We start from the raw sequence: 16218 nt of genomic DNA, 5'->3' as shown, positions 1-16218 counted from the left end.
CTGTCAATATTTGTTCTTATAGCCTTCAATCCCATTCTTAAGCAGCTATTTATTTAGGTCATTATTTAAAGGAACAGATGATCGGTAGAGCAGTTATTGGTTCTGATATGCATATATTCTGTTTCTTCACTGCTCAGTAACATGGCATACTTGATTTATCATCTTGCCACCAGACGTTACACAAGACCTTATTCACAACAGTAAAACTGATCAGCTCTAAATCATGTTAGTTCCCCCAATTGACCAGATTCAGAAGTACTCACGTGAAGTACTGGAGAACAAAACTGCTTGGTGGGAAGGGGAAAAATGTCTTGCAACCTTCTGGTCTCACTTGCGACCTTTTAATTTTGTACTTACGCACTCTAGTTCTACATTCTCACACTGTTAAGTAATCTGCACATATCTACACTAACCATGCTTTTCATCATTCTTGGTAAAGCATTGTTTGCTAGTAAGTCAGTCCCATGGAAACTCATAAAGCAATTCTGTACTAAATATAGACATCTTGTAGTCCTTATAACGTTGCTTAAGCCAGCTTCTCTATAATTAAATACAATAAAGAATAGCTGAGGTGCAGCAAGTTTTACAAGGTTGCATATAAATTTCATTTTATATGGATCTAAAGCTTTTTGCAGGGTAATTATGAAAAGATACTTTTAATAAGGGACAATCCCCAACATGATGATACATAAATAGTTGTCTTTTATATATAATGTACACATTTATATAAAGTTTGTTACAAGGCAAAAAGCTTGAATTTTGTGTGGATTCCTTGGCACATTTATGCAATCCTTTTTAAAAAGAAAAGAAAGAACTTGCATTTATATAGGATCACTGTTGTGAATAAGGTCTTGTGTAATGTCTGGTGGCAAGATGATAAATCAAGTATGCCATGTTACTGAGCAGTGAAGAAACAGAATATATGGTGGTGGACAGTTAAACAACAAACGGGAGAAGGAGGCTCTGTGAACATCCCCATCCTCAATGATGGCGGAGTTCAGCACATGAGTGCAAAAGACAAGACTGAAGCGTTTGCAACCATCTTTAGCCAGAAGTGCCAAGTGGATGATCCATCTTGGCCTCCTCCCGATATCTCCACCATCACAGAAGCCAGTCTTCAGCCAATTCGATTCACTCCACGTGATGTCAACGGCTGAGTGCACTGGATACAGCAAAGGCTATGGGCCCCGACAACATCCCGGCTGTAGTGCTGAAGACTTGTGCTCCAGAACTAGCTGCGCCTCTCGCCAAGCTGTTCCAATACAGCTACAACACTGGCATCTACCCAACAATGTGGAAAATTGCCCAGGTATGTCCTGTCCACAAAAAGCAGGATAAATCCAATCCGGCCAATTACCGCCCCATTAGTCTACTCTCAATCATCAGCAAAGTGATGGAAGGTGTCGTCGACAGTGCTATCAAGCGGCACTTACTCACCAATAACCTGCTCACCGACGCTCAGTTTGGGTTCCACCAGGACCACTCGGCTCCAGACCTCATTACAGCCTTGGTCCAAACATGGACAAAAAAGCTGAATTCCAGAGGTGAGGTGAGAGTGACTGCCCTTGACATCAAGGCAGCATTTGACCGAGTGTGGCACCAAGGAGCCCTAGTAAAATTGAAGTCAGTGGGAATCAGGGGGAAAACTCTCCAGTGGCTGGAGTCATACCTGACACAAAGGAAGATGGTAGTGGTTGTTGGAGGCCAATCATCTCAGCCCCTGTGCATTGCTGCAGGAGTTCCTCAGGGCAGTGTCCTAGGCCCAACCATCTTCAGCTGCTTCATCAATGACCTTCCCTCCATTATAAGGTCAGAAATGGGGATGTTTGCTGATGATTGCAGTGTCTTCAGTTCCATTCGCAACCCCTCAAATAATGAAGCAGTCCGAGCCCGCATGCAGCGAGACCTGGACAACATCCAGGCTTGGGCTCATAAGTGGCAAGTAACATTCGCACCAGACAAGTGCCAGGCAATGACCATCTCCAACAAGAGAGTCTAACCACCTCCGCTTGACGTTCAACGACATTACTATCACCGAATCCCCCACCATCAACATCCTGGGGGTCACCATTGACCAGAAATTTAACTGGACCAGCCATATAAATACTGTGGCTACAAGAACAGGTCAGAGGCTGGGTATTCTGTAGCGAGTGACTCACCTCCTGACTCCCCAAAGCCTTTCTGCCATCTCCAAGGCACAAGTCAGGAGTGTGATGGAATACTCTCCACTTGCCTGGATGAGTGCAGCTCCAACAACACTCAAGAAGCTCGACACCATCCAGGACAAAGCAGCCCGCTTGATTGGCACCCCATCCACCACCCTAAATATTCACTCCCTTCACCACCAGCGCACAGTGGCTGCAGTGTGTACCATCCACAGGATGCACCGCAGCAACTCGCCAAGGCTTCTTCGACAGCACCTCCCAAACCCGCAACCTCTACCACCTAGATGGACAAGAGCAGCAGGCACATGGGAACAACACCACCTGCACGTTCCCCTCCAACTCTCACACCATCCCGACTTGGAAATATATCGCCGTTCCTTCATCGTCGCTGGGTCAAAATCCTGGAACTTCCTTCCTAACAGCACTGTGGGAGAACCTTCACCACACGGACTGCAGCGGTTCAAGAAGGTGGCTCACCACTACCCTCTCAAGGGCAATTAGGGATGGGCAATAAATGCTGGCCTTGCCAGCGATGCCCACATCCCATGAATGAATAAAAAAAAATATGCATATCAGAACCAATAACTGCTCTACCAATCATCAGTTCCTTTAAATAATGTCCTAATAAATAGCTGCTGAAGAATGGGATTGAAGGCTATAAGAACCAATATTGACAGAGATGATTAAATACTTTACAGAACACAATAACTCCTATATAAATGTACCAGGATGTACTAAAGTGCTTCATCTCCATTAAATTACTTTTCAAAGTGCAGTCACTGTTATGTGGGTAAACGTGGCATCCAATTTTGCACATAGCCACAAGCAAAGTATATAATGATTGGTTAATCTTTTCTTTATGGAGTTGGATGAGGGAGCAATGTGACTAGGACATTGCTCATTTTTTAAAATAGTGCCGTGGGATCCTTTAAATCCACTGAATAAGGCCTCGATTTAAAGTCTCATCCGAAGGACAGCAACTGTGACAATGCAGCACTTCCTCCGTATTGCACTGAAGTTTCAGTCTAGATTAGATGCTGAAGTTCAGGAGTGGAAGTCTGAACCCACAACCTTCAGACTTGAGAGGCGAGTGCACTCTCAACTGACCCAGGTTGGCACAAGTAAAATTAGTTGACTTGAGCTCTTGACATCCAATGGCTTCTCAGATCTGCTTCAGGGCCTTGCCATCCTATGCCTCTGACCAAAGAACAGAAGAAGACCATGAAAACATAGAGATCATCATAACCAGAACATGACATTTTTGGGCAATCTGAGCCAATAGAAATGTAACTAGCTGGTTATCAGAATCCGATCCTTGCAGGAAGTCCCCACGTCTGGCCCTTTCACTAGATGGTCACTGAGAACTGTACCAGTCGTAAAATCTCAAAGTAGGATTTGAAAAGATAGAGGCAGCAGAGAAACAAGTCATGGTAAATACACTCATTACATGCACTGGAACTCCACTATAAATATATATTTTTTTATTCGTTCATGGGATGTGTGCGTCGCTAGTAAACCAGCATTTATTGCCCATCCCTAATTGCCCTTGAGACGGTGGTGGTGAGCTGCCTTCTTGAACCGCTGCAGTCCGTGTGGTGAAGGTTCTCCCACAGTGCTGTTAGGTTGGGAGTTCCAGGATTTTGACCCAGCAACAATGAAGGAACGGCGATATATTTCCAAGTCGGGATGGTGTGTGACCTGGAGGGGAACGTGCAGATGGTGATGTTCCCATTGATAATATGCTGCTCTTGATAATATGAATAAAATGATTGCTTAACTTTGCTTCAATACATCCAGTAAAATAATATTTGTGAAGTGGGGGAAAAAATTGTAGAATTGCCCAAAATAGTTGCACGTAAATAATGCAATTATTAACATTTTTTTGAGCATTAACATGAATTACGGTCACCGCCCATTTGAATATAATAAGATGATACCTAGATCTATTTAGGATGGCTAATACATTCTCCATAGAAGAACAAATTGTAATGTGGGTGCAGTCAACAATTCGATGCATCCTGGAGATGCCATATCTGTTTTTTAAAAAAATTTACCTTTACGGGTATTGGACCTGTGTTGACATGGATATTACCTCTTGGTGTGGTGATAGGGCATTTGTGACTTTCGCAAACCATCAATGCATAGCAGCCCAACTGACCCCTGTGAAATCTTTTGAGGGTGACTGGAAGGGTCCAGTGCCATAAATATTTAAAGCAATCATGACTAACTTCCAGTGGCAATGTTTTTATACTACTCCTGGGCAGCAGTAGCTCTGCTACCAATGACACATTGAAGGGTGGCCACCCTATTGAGGCACAGCATCCTTTTAATGCCCAGCATAAGTTGCAAGGAACCGGTGCATTTGTGGTACCTACACCGGGTAGAATCAAGTCCTGGTGGAATTACTTCCATTTCCTCAATCATCGTGGACTTTCCTTTCCTGCAGTTCCTGTTATCCCTCCTACCCCTCCCCAAAGTCCTTATCAGTTTTATGGAAACTGCATACCCCATGTTATTTTCCACCAGAAAAGGTGCTCCAAAATCATTGAGAACCAGCCAATAAAGACAACAGAAAGCAGGTACAAGCTGGAAAGAGCAGAACAAATAATTGTGTTTTCAACTCTTAGACTGCTTGTAGGTCCAGGGAACTTTCTGTCGCTAGCCAAATAATTTTGTAACTTTTCAGCTCGTGTTTTGTGACACTAAAATGGCCCACCAGTATTTCAGTAATAAAACTACCGCAATACCACGAGTAATTTTATTACCACAGTATTAACCCTGTAGAACTAAAATAAACATTAAAAACTATTTACATGTTTTTAAAATTGTTTTGTGACATATGATGTCCAATATTACCAATGATGTCTAATATGAATTACAGAAAATTATACTTCTATGTATATACCTATATAAAGTTGTGGTTTGTATAGCTTTATTTGGCTAATTGCACACTATTTCCAATTTTCAAGGATTTCAACTGGAAAAGTTTGCCCCATTATATATTTTTGGAATAGATCTTTCTTTGGAGTTGAGAACTACTAAAATGTTCTAGACTTTTCTGAGACAAAAGATACTTGTAGTGGTGCAATGTGAGAGTAAATATGCAGCATAGAAAACAGTAAATCTATGTCAACTGAAGTTAGTGATGCAGAAAAGAACAGTGCAGAGGCGCAGCACTCCAACAGCTGTGCCACATTGTGCTGGGATGCATATTCCAACTCTGCAGAACATCAAATGGGAAAAGAGTAGCAAAATGGGATTGGAATAGATAACACTGGCATGATGAACTGATTGGTGGTGTTCTTTTCCAAAATTTCTATGATGATTTCCTGATCCAGCCTATGCCATCCATAGTTAAATGCCAATCAAAGGCTAGGCATACCCCATAGAGGAGGACAAAATTGGAATGCAAGTCACCTTCAGTAGCAGCTGGATCTTGACAAAAGAATTTGGTCACTTGATCGCCTTATTGATCAGAGAATGTTCTGTAGTGTGAAGAAAATGAAAAAAAAATAAATGGAACAGACACAATAGAACAGAATGTAGAAAAACATCAAGTACGACCACACTACCATGTATGTCACTGACAAATTACATGCTTGTGTATTTTTTAAAAACAGGAGTATGCTGATCTTCAGGTGAGTGAACCAAAGATAAGGGATGGCATGGAACTAGTGGACCAGCCAAAAGATGACCTTTTCCCTTGCGTGTGTCATAGAATGAAGGTACAGTACAGATTAAGAAGAAAGTTTGTTTGAAGTTTGTTTTCTGTCTCATGATAGACTAAATGTTAGTGAAATTTAAGCTGAGGACAATTAGGGAAGAATCTGATTAACTGGTTAAACCAAAGTTGTAGAACCAGTAGACTTAATGATCTACATTTTAGAGAAATCACCAACCCACAGCAAAAATGTATTGGTCTACCAAGGTATGTTATATGCACAAGTAAAAGCTTAGATAGGAAACTCGAACAATACCCTGCCTCCGTCTGCTTTTATCATTGACAAACTGCCACATCCAACCCCTATTCCCCATCCCTCCATCTTCACTTCTAACACTTCTTCATCTCTTAAGTTTGAGATCATCCATTCAGCTGTCTCCTCCTCATCTTACTTTTGTACCCTACTCCCCTCATCTCACCCACCCCATCCCCACCCCTTATCGCACTGTATTTTCTCTAACCCCATTTCTTCCATGAAATCCAGCATCTGCTCTCTCAATCCCTCCCCACTCAGCTCTTGACCATTTAACTACCTTTCCTTGCCTCATGCTAGCTAACGCCATAACTGATTCTCTCTGCTCGGGCACTGCCGTCCTTCCCTTCAAAGCTACCATGTTCAGACCCCTCTCAAAAAGCTCTGCCATCCTATCTCCAATCTCCCTTTCCCCTCCATTGCTTTTGGACATGTCTTTGCTCCCAATTTTGTGCTTACTTTTCCCACAACTTTCTGTTGAACCTCAACACTATCCATCACACCGGAGGCTGCTTGATTGGCATCCCTATCACTGGATCTCAAACATCATCTCCTCCACCACTATCGCACTATGGATGCACTGCAGTAACTTGCAAGGCTTACTTCAACAGCACTACCCAGCTCCTTGATCTCTACTATTACAAACAGGCAAGAGCAGCAATGTCACCTGCAAGTTCCCCTCCAAGTCACACACAAACCTGATCTGGATATATATCTGTTTCTTCATTCTTGTTGAATCAAAATCCTGGAATTCCCTACCGTACAAAATCATGGGAGCACCATTAATGCACGGACTGCAATGGTTCGATAAAGTGACCCACCATTACCTCAGAGGAACTAAGGATAAAGAAATAAATGTGATAAAAGCAGTAAATGTAGCCTTGCCACTATCACTCGCATCCCGAGGGGAAAAAAAAATCAAAAAATCCATTCAGTCTGGTTTCCATCTGACTCATAGCACCAAAGCTGCATTGGTCAAAGTCATCAATGATGGGCCAGAATTTGCAGCGAGTATAATGCACACGCTGTTATTAGTATGTAAATTGTCTAGCAGTTTGTGGCAAGGAAGAGATACCCCGTGAGTTGCGAATCGCCACAAATTGCTGGATGATTTGCGCCGCTCCGCCGTTAGCCTTGTGAAAATGGCCGTTTTCAACCTCACCATGACTTTCAAGAAATTGCTGCACTTGTGCATTAATTACCAATTAAACTAGCTGCAGAAAGTTAGGGCTGATACTTAACAACGTAAGTATTCTTGGTTTAATGACGAAATTTATGTTCCTGCTCTGCCACTCAACCTCTCAGGCCCAGAAAGGGAACAAGTGAAACCCTGGAGTCTCATTCCTGCAGGTGATAAATTATTCTTAAAGATTTTTAAAATTAAAAACATTAAATTACTTTACCTTTCTGGTTCTTTTTTCTCTCTTAATCCAATCTTTGTTTCCCTCCCTTTATTTATCTTCTGTACCTGATTTGCCTTTAATTCACTCTATTTCCTTCTGCATCGTTCCTCTGTTTCTTACTCAATCCTTAAAATCTCATTGGTTAAGGAGATAGACTGTTGGTCCCATCGTCCATCAAGGTCCCAGATGCCCCGTTGACCTCGCCACACTGTCATCAGCTCACATTTCCAGTAATTGCAGCGCAAAAAAAATTTGCTGGAGCGTTACTGGGCTGATATCTTTTTGTGACTGTGACCATGGCAATTGTCCCTTCTCGACCTCTCCATGGCATGTACCACGGTCATTCATGCCATCCTGCACCTGCTCTCCTCCATGATTCACCTACATTGGACTGCCCTTGTGCAATTATTCTCCTACCTGTTCCAAGGTAACTAGAGCATCTCTAGCAATGACTTCTCCTCCTCCCGTGCACAGTCATCTTCAATGGATCCTTAATTTATTAATTGCCCCCTCCTTTTTCCTCATTTGCTTGTTGCCCCTAATAAGGCATAGGGTTGGTTTCCATATGTATGCCAGTAACACCCGGCTGTATCTCTTCACCACATCACTATACTCCAGAACTCCCTCCATGTTGTTGGGAAGATTAAAGCCATTATATTTGGCCCCTACTAAAAGCTCCACACCCATGCCACTGATTCCATATCCCTCACCTACTGTTTATTTAGGCTGCACCAGATGGTCCGCTTCCACGGTGACCCTCTGAGTGAAGAAATTTCTCCTCATCTCGGTTCTAAATGGCATACCCCGTATCCTGAGACTGTGACCCCTGGTTATGGACTCCCCAGCCATCGGGAACATCCACCCTGCATCTAGTCTGTCTAGTCCTGTTAGAATTTTATATGTTTCGATGAGATCACCTCTCATTCTTCTAAACCCCAGTGAATATAGGCCTAGTTGACCCAATCTCTCCTCATATGTTAGTCCTGCCATCCCAGGAATCAGTCTGGTAAACCTTTGTTGCACTCCCTCCATGGCAAGGGCATCCTTCCTCAGATAAGGAAACCAAAACTGCGCACAATACTCTAGATGTGGTCTCACCAAGACCCTGTGAACCTGTGGAATTCTCTACCACAGAAGGCAGTGGAGGCCAAGTCATTAGATGTATTCAAGAAGGAGATAGATATATTTCTTAATGCTAAAGGGATCAAGGGATAGGGGGGAAAAAGCGGGAACAGGGTACTGAGTTAGACGATTGGCCATGATCATTTTGAATGGCAGAGCTGGCCCGAAGGGCCGAATGGCCTACTCTTGCTCCTATTTTCTATGTTTCTATGAACAAGGACACCCAATCCCTCTGAACACCAACATTTAATAGTTTCTCACCATTTAAAAAATATTCTGTTGTTCTATTTTTCCCTCCATCTGCCACCTTCTTGCCCACTCACTTAACCTGTCGATATCCCTTTGCAGACTTTTTGCGACCACCTCACAGATTACTTTCCCACCTAGCTTTGTATCGTCAGCAAACTTGGATACATTACACTCGGTCCCTTCATTAATATAAGTTGTAAATAGCTGAGGCCTAAACACCGATCCCTGCGACACCCAACTAGTTACAACCTGCCAACCCGAAAATGACCAGTTTATTCCTACTCTCTGGTTTCTGTCCGTTAATCAATCCTCAATCCATGTTAATATATTACCCCCAATCCCATGAGCCCTAATCTTGTGTAACAACCTCATATGTGGCACACTATCGAATGCAATTAAACAAATACTTTGGTTCTGCCTCCACGGAAGAGGTCACAAAAAACTTCCCAGAAATGCTAGGGAACCAAGGGACTAGTGAGAAGGAGGAATGAAAGGAAATTAGTATTAGTAAAAAAATATAGTGCTGGAGAAGTTAATGGGACAGAAAGCCGATAAATCCCCAGGGCCTGATAATCTGCATCCCAGAGTATTAAAAGAGGTAGCCATGGAAATAGTGGATGCATTAGTTGTCATCTTCCAAAATTCTATAGATTATAGAACAGTTCCTGCAGATTGGAGGGTTGCAAATGTTAACCCCACTATTTAAAAAAGGAGGCAGAGAAAACAGGAAACTACGGACCGGATAGCCTAACATCAGTAATAGGAAAAATGTTAGAGTGTATTATAAAGGATGTGATAATAGGACACTTAGAAAATATCAACGGGATTAGACAAGGTCAACACGGATTTATGAAAGGGAAATCATCTTTGACAAACCTATTAGAGTTTTTGAGGATGTAACTGATAGAACTGGGAGAACCAGTAGATGTGGTTTATTTGGATTTTCAGAAGGCCTTTGATAAAGTCCCACATAAGACGTTAGTGTGCAAAATTAAAGCACATGGGATTGGGGGTAATATACTGGCATGGATTGAAAATTGGTTAGCAGACAGGAAACAGAGAGTAGGAATAAATGGGGCTTTTTTGGGGTGGCAGGCGGTGACTAGTGGGGTACTGCAGGGATCAGTGCTTGGGACCCAGCTGTTCACAATATATATCAGTGATTTGGATGAAGGAACCAAATGTGATATTTCCAAGTTTGCTGACGACACAAAACTAGGTCGGATCGTGATTTGTGAGGAGGATGCAAAGAGGCTTCAAGGCGATTTAGACAAGTTGAGTGAGTGGGCAAATACATGGCAGATGCAGTATAATGTGGATAAATGTGAAGTTATCCACTTTGGAAGGAAAAACAGAAAGGCAGAGTATTATTTAAATGGGGATAGATTGGGAAATTTTGATGTACAAAGGGACCTGGGTGTCCTTGTACACCAGTCACTGAAAGCAAATATTCAAGTGCAGCAAGCAGTTAGGAAGGCAAATGGTATGTTGGCCTTCATTACAAGAGGATTTGAGTACAGGAGCAAGGATGTCTTACTGCAGCTATACAGGGCCTTGGTGAGACCACACCTGGAGTATTGTGTGTAGTTTTAGTCTCCTTACCTAAGAAAGGATATACTTGCCATAGAGGGAGTGCAGCGAAGGTTCACCAGACTGATTCCTGGGATGGCAGGTATGAGGAGAGATTGGGTCGACTCGGCCGGTATTCACTTGAGTTTAGAAGAATGAGAGGGGATCTCATTGAAACATATATAAAATTCTGACAAGGCTAGACAGACTGGATGCAGGGAGGACGTTTCCCCTGGCTGGGGGGTCCAAAACGAGGGGTCACAGTCTCAGGATACGGGGTAGGACATTTAGGACTGAGATGAGGAGAAATTTCTTCACTCAGAGGGTGGTGAACCTGTTGAATTCTCTACCACAGAAGGCTGTGGAGGCCAAGTCACTGAATATATTTAAGAAGAAGCTAGATAGATTTCTCGACACAAAAGGCATCAAGGCTATGGGGAAAGAGCAGGAATATGGTATTGAGATAGAGGATCAGCCATGAATAGCGAAGCAGGCTCGAAGGGCCGAATGGCATACTCCTGCTCCTATTTTCTATGTTTCTATGCCTTTTGAAAATCCAAATATACTACATCCACTGGTTCCCCCTATCTACACTGCTAGTTACACCCTCAAAAAACTCGAATAGATTTGTCAAACACGATTTCCCTTTCATAAAACCGTGTTGATTCTGCCTAATCATATTATTATTTTCTAAGTGCCCTTTTACTACGTCCTCAATAATAGATTCCAGCATTTTCCCTACGATTGATTTCAGACTAACTGGCCTATAGTTCCTTGTTTTCTCTCTCCCTCCTTTCTTGAATAGCGAGCTTACATTTGCCATCTTCCAATCCATGGGGATTGTTCTAGAATCCAGGGAATTCTGAAAGTTCAAAACCAATGCATCTACTATCTCTGCAGCCACCTCTTTTAAAACCCTAGGATGTAGGCCATTAGGTCCAGGGGATTTGACGGCTTTTTGTCCCGTTAATTTTTCTAAAACTTTACTAATCTTAATTACTTTAAGTTCCTCACTTTTATTAGACCCTTAGTTCCCCACTATTTCCGGTATGTTTTTTGTGTCTTCTACTTTGAAGACAGATACAAAATATTTGTTTAATGTTTCTCCTATCTCTTCCTCTGCGGGGCCCACGTTTACTTTCGCTAATCTCTTCCTTTTTATATACTTGTAGAAGCTCTTACAGTCTGTTTTTAAATTTCTTGCTAGTTCACTGTCATATTCAGTTTTCTCCCACTTTATCAATTTCTTGGTCATCCTTGCCTGATTTCTAAAACCCTCGCAATCATCAGGCTTACTACTCTTTTTAGCAACGTTAAACTCTTAGGTTCACCATTGCTTATCTACCAACATATCTCTTAACCTATTTTCCCAATCTACCTTCTCCAACTCGCCCCTTATACCTTCTTAATTGGCCTTGTTTAAATTTAAGACCCTAGTTTCTGACTTAACTACATAACACTCAAACTCAATATGAAATTCTATCATATTATGATCACTCTTCCACAGAGGATCCTTTGTTATAAGATTGCTAATTAATACTGTCTCATTACACAATACCAGATCTAAAATAGCCTGTTCCCTAGTTGGTTCCTCGACATATTGTTCTAGAAAACTGTCTTGGATGCAGTCCATGAACCCATCCTCTAAATTACTTTTGCCAATTACTTTGCTCCCCCAACCCCTACCTCAAACAATCACTACTCCTCTACCTTCCTACTCTCTTGTCACTGTCCCAGGCTTGATTCCCCCTTGATTAAGCCTAAGGCTACCCTCTTTCAGCATTATCCAAAGAGCCCATTGAGGCACCTCTCACTGCCTGCTTACAAGAAGCAACCCCAACTACCTCATTCTCCTCTCTCACGAATTTTCTCTGCCAGCATGCCTGTTGGGAGTTAACCTCACCAACCTCTTTCCTGTCCTGCTCATCACACCCACCACTGCTCTCTTGGACTCGTCTAGTAGTACAACAATCTGCCACTCTCTGTATTTCTCTCCAGAATGTCCATTCACTTGTGAGTGAGTGCATTGCCATTGTGGAGGAATGTATTGACATCCTGGCTTTGACTGAAACTTGGCTTACGGATGGTGACACCTTGCCCCCTGCTGAAACCTCCCTACCTGGCTATACTTTCCACCATCTGCCTCACCCAAGATGCTGTGGTGATGGCCTGGCTCTTATCACTAAGTCACACCTTGATCTCTCCCCCTTCTCTTCTGGCATCTTCTCTTCCTTTGAGCATCTCACCCTGTTCCACCCCTCTTGCCTCTGCTCTAAAATCCTGGCTGCCTCTGGAATTTTCTCCCTAACCCTCTCCACCTCCCTCATCTTTTGAGACCCACCTTAAAACCTACCTCTTTGACCAAGCTTTTGGTCACCCCTCCAAATCTCCTTCTTTGGCTTAGCATTCATTTTTTCCCCTTATGCCTCTGTGAAGTGCCTTGAGATATTTTTCTACATTAGTGGCACTATATAAATGCAAGTTATTGTTATGTCTGTGCTGGCTCTTTGCTAGAGCAAACCAAAACTAATCCCAATGCCCTGCTCTCCATAGCCTTGTTGTTTTCTCTGCTTCAAAGCAATCATTTCTGCCTTAACCATTCTCCAACATTGCTCTGTGTAAAGAAATTTCTCCTAACCTCGTACTTCACTCTCTAAATGACAATTTTAAATTGATGACCCCTCATCACTGACTCTCCAATCAGAGGAAATAGGTTTGCCCTATTCATTCTATCAAAACTGTGCCATTGGTCTTTTTTTTACAGCTTTATCTATCTGCACTCGCATGTTCAAGGAATTGTGTATATGAACCCCTTTTATCCACACCCTTTGGAGTGTGTTCTCCCATTACTTGTTTTTTTTCTCCCAAAACATATTACCTCACTTATCCACATTAAGTTGCATCTGCCATCTGTCTGCCCATTTTACTAACCTGTCTATATCATCCTGAAGTTTTAACTTTGTGTCATCACAAATTTCAAGACTGTGTTCCCTATACCCAAATCCAAATCATCTATAGATATATAATATATATAGTGCACCCAGCACTGATCCCTGAAATGCACCAATTCCTACCTTTCTACAGTCTGACCAGCACCTACTTACCATAATTCTTTGTCAACCAACTTTTTATCCGTGCTGCTACATTTCCTCTTATACTATACGCCTGAATATATCTAACAAGCCTCTTGTGAGCCACCTTATTGAATGTCTTCTGAAAATCCATACGCACTACACCTACTGCATTCTCTTTATTATCTATTCAATTGGTCATTTCTTCAAAAAATTCTAATAGATTTTCAAACATAACTTACCTTTAACAAATCCGTGCTGGGCATCCTTGATCAACCTACTTATTTCTAAATGCTTATTAATTTTATCTTGGATTTAGAGTTTACCCAGAACTTCTACCTCCCTTTTTGTTTTCTGTGACCTGGAGCAATGAAGCTTATCAAGTTTCTTGTAGGCCTATTTGCTTTATTGTATTAAATGCCTTTTTAAAAAAACTGAGGTGCAAATCTGAAAAAAAAAATCCTTATTTGTAATGCAGGCTGGGAGAATCAGAATCTGGCTACTGCAGTGAAACCTTAGAAGTAGTATTATGTGATTTCTCATATTAACTTAATGGCTATACCTTGTACACAGAAGTTGATCTTAAATAAAAGAATGAGCATGGCCATACCGAAGGTAAGTAAACTAACATTTTTCATAGGCATTGAGACAGTGGGCCAAATCTTGCTGGAGTGGGGCATCTCGCGGCCTGTGCTGTTAATTAGACTTTTTCCTGCGCCCTGCAGCTCGAAAATGTTTTGTACCGTGACTTGCTGGAAGTGCGAGCTGATAACACACGCAGAGAGGGCATCTTAGTCTGGGATCTTAGTGAACAGCGGGACCAGCAGTTTATCTCCTTAACCATTGAGATTTAAGGATTGAGAAAGAAAGAGGAGAGTGAATTAGAGTGGGTGAATTAGAGTTAATTCAGGTTCAGAAAGAGAAATAAAGAGAGGGAAAGAAAGATTGAATTGAGAGAGAAAAAAAGAGACCAAAAGGAAAAGTAAGAAAAAAAATTTAAAATTTAAAAATTTGAAATTTTTAAAATCTCTCAAAAGAATTTACTACATGCAGGAATGCGACTCCACAGTTTAAACTGTTCCCTTTCCGGGCCAGAGAGGTTGGTTGGCATTGCATTAACAATTATCACATCACCAGTCCTAACTTTCTGCGGCAAGTTTAGTGGGCAATTAATGTGCAAATCCAGCAAATTCTTAAAAATAACAGGGAGGCTAAAGGGGAGATGCCGTTTGTGCGAAGCAAATGGGAGAGCAGCATAAATCGACCAAGTTCTGGAGATTTGCAACTCACGCCGTATTTCTTAATCCCCTGAACTTGCTGGCCGATTTGCGTGTTAATAAGCCATTATTTCTCCAGCAAGATTCAGCCCAATATGTAAAAGATGAAGTATGAATGTCTTATAGACTGTAAAATCAATTAGTTTTGCTCACTCAATTATAAAGGAACAAAAAGGGTCTTCACACCAATTGGGGACACTAAAATATTCTACATAATTTTGTTTTCAGACCAAAGATGAACTTTGACCCCCAAAGATGAAGAAAAGGACAAAAGAACGATATAGTTATACAAGATATCAATTGATCAGTTTCTATTTTAACTGCATAAACATTATTTTAATAGTAAATAATTGTGGAACACTTGCAAGATCCTGTGCTGGCTGCTATAAATACATACACTAAAGGAAAATGATTCGGTGACCTACTGTTGGAAGGAGATATCTGTGTTGCCACAAAACTGTTACTCAGCTGCATAAAATATTTGTTTATCCAAGTTACTAAGACTTTTGAGGTTTTACTGAAAAAAAATGAAAATGTGCTCTATTTCAAATTCAATAATTTTTTTTACAGTGCATATAGCTAGTTGAGTGTTAAATAAATGAATGAAAATGCAATATGCCAAAAATGTGTCACGGATTGGAAGACTGAAGCTGTGTTTGTATTGTGGAACTGCTTTCTCTAGGGCAGTGTACTCCAATTTTGCTTCCATAGTCCCTATTGTAACAGACTGCACTTGTTGGCCATGTATCTACACATTTAAAATAGACAACTGGAGGTTTAAGACACTGGGGTAGCTATTGGTTTGACTGAATCAACTGCAAATAAATCATGTGAAAACGAGTGGTGTGATGTTTGAGTATGCAAACGTGTGCGTTCTCTATTTCTCTTGGGTGACACACTTAAAAGATATTCAGATACAGTTGATCTTAAGCAGAATTGAACAAAGAATAATGTAACAATTGGTGCTATTTATAGTCAAGAATAAACAAATTGTCCACTTTTTATCATTTTCAGTATACTATCAAAATGTTTTATCATGTAAATGGTTAGGTGTTTTTCAAACTTTTTTAAAATAAAAGCATACTTAAGTTTTTTAATCTGTTTTTGTATTACCTAATTTTACTTCACTACATGCACTAGTGTTTAAATCTTGGGGTCCATCATGAAATGTTTTTAATATAAAATACCATATATATTTAACACAACGCAGTTACATGAGCCCAAATTTGAGGAATCTACCAAAGCTAGTTATGATGTCCTACCATTTCAAAGCCTCTGTGCCAAGTGAATAATTTTTAGTGAATGTATTTTAGGAACAGGTATATTTCAGTGTTGATAACAGTACTATATAATGTGATTTGAAGTAGGGTCTAAGCTTGTGTTCGGAG

General features: G+C 41.2%; 1 protein-coding gene across 7 annotated transcripts in view; it reads left to right on the top strand.

Annotated features, from left to right (window-relative positions):
- Positions 1–15927, top strand: part of poglut2 (protein O-glucosyltransferase 2) — a 76457-nt gene extending 60530 nt beyond the window's left edge. For all 7 annotated transcript variants that reach the window (XM_067986407.1, XM_067986406.1, XM_067986405.1 and 4 more), the window contains 2 exons: positions 5786–5890; positions 15059–15927. In XM_067986407.1, the coding sequence (XP_067842508.1) occupies positions 5786–5890; positions 15059–15076 (123 nt within the window). In that variant the 3' untranslated portion in view covers positions 15077–15927. The remainder of the gene's footprint in view (positions 1–5785; positions 5891–15058) is intronic.
- Positions 15928–16218: the final 291 nt, after the last annotated feature.

The sequence above is a fragment of the Heptranchias perlo genome, chromosome 6, assembly GCF_035084215.1.
Source record: "Heptranchias perlo isolate sHepPer1 chromosome 6, sHepPer1.hap1, whole genome shotgun sequence".
NCBI classification, from domain to species: domain Eukaryota; kingdom Metazoa; phylum Chordata; class Chondrichthyes; order Hexanchiformes; family Hexanchidae; genus Heptranchias; species Heptranchias perlo.
The sequence above is the reverse complement of the archived record's forward strand: the minus strand, read 5'-3'. Positions and strand labels throughout refer to the sequence as shown.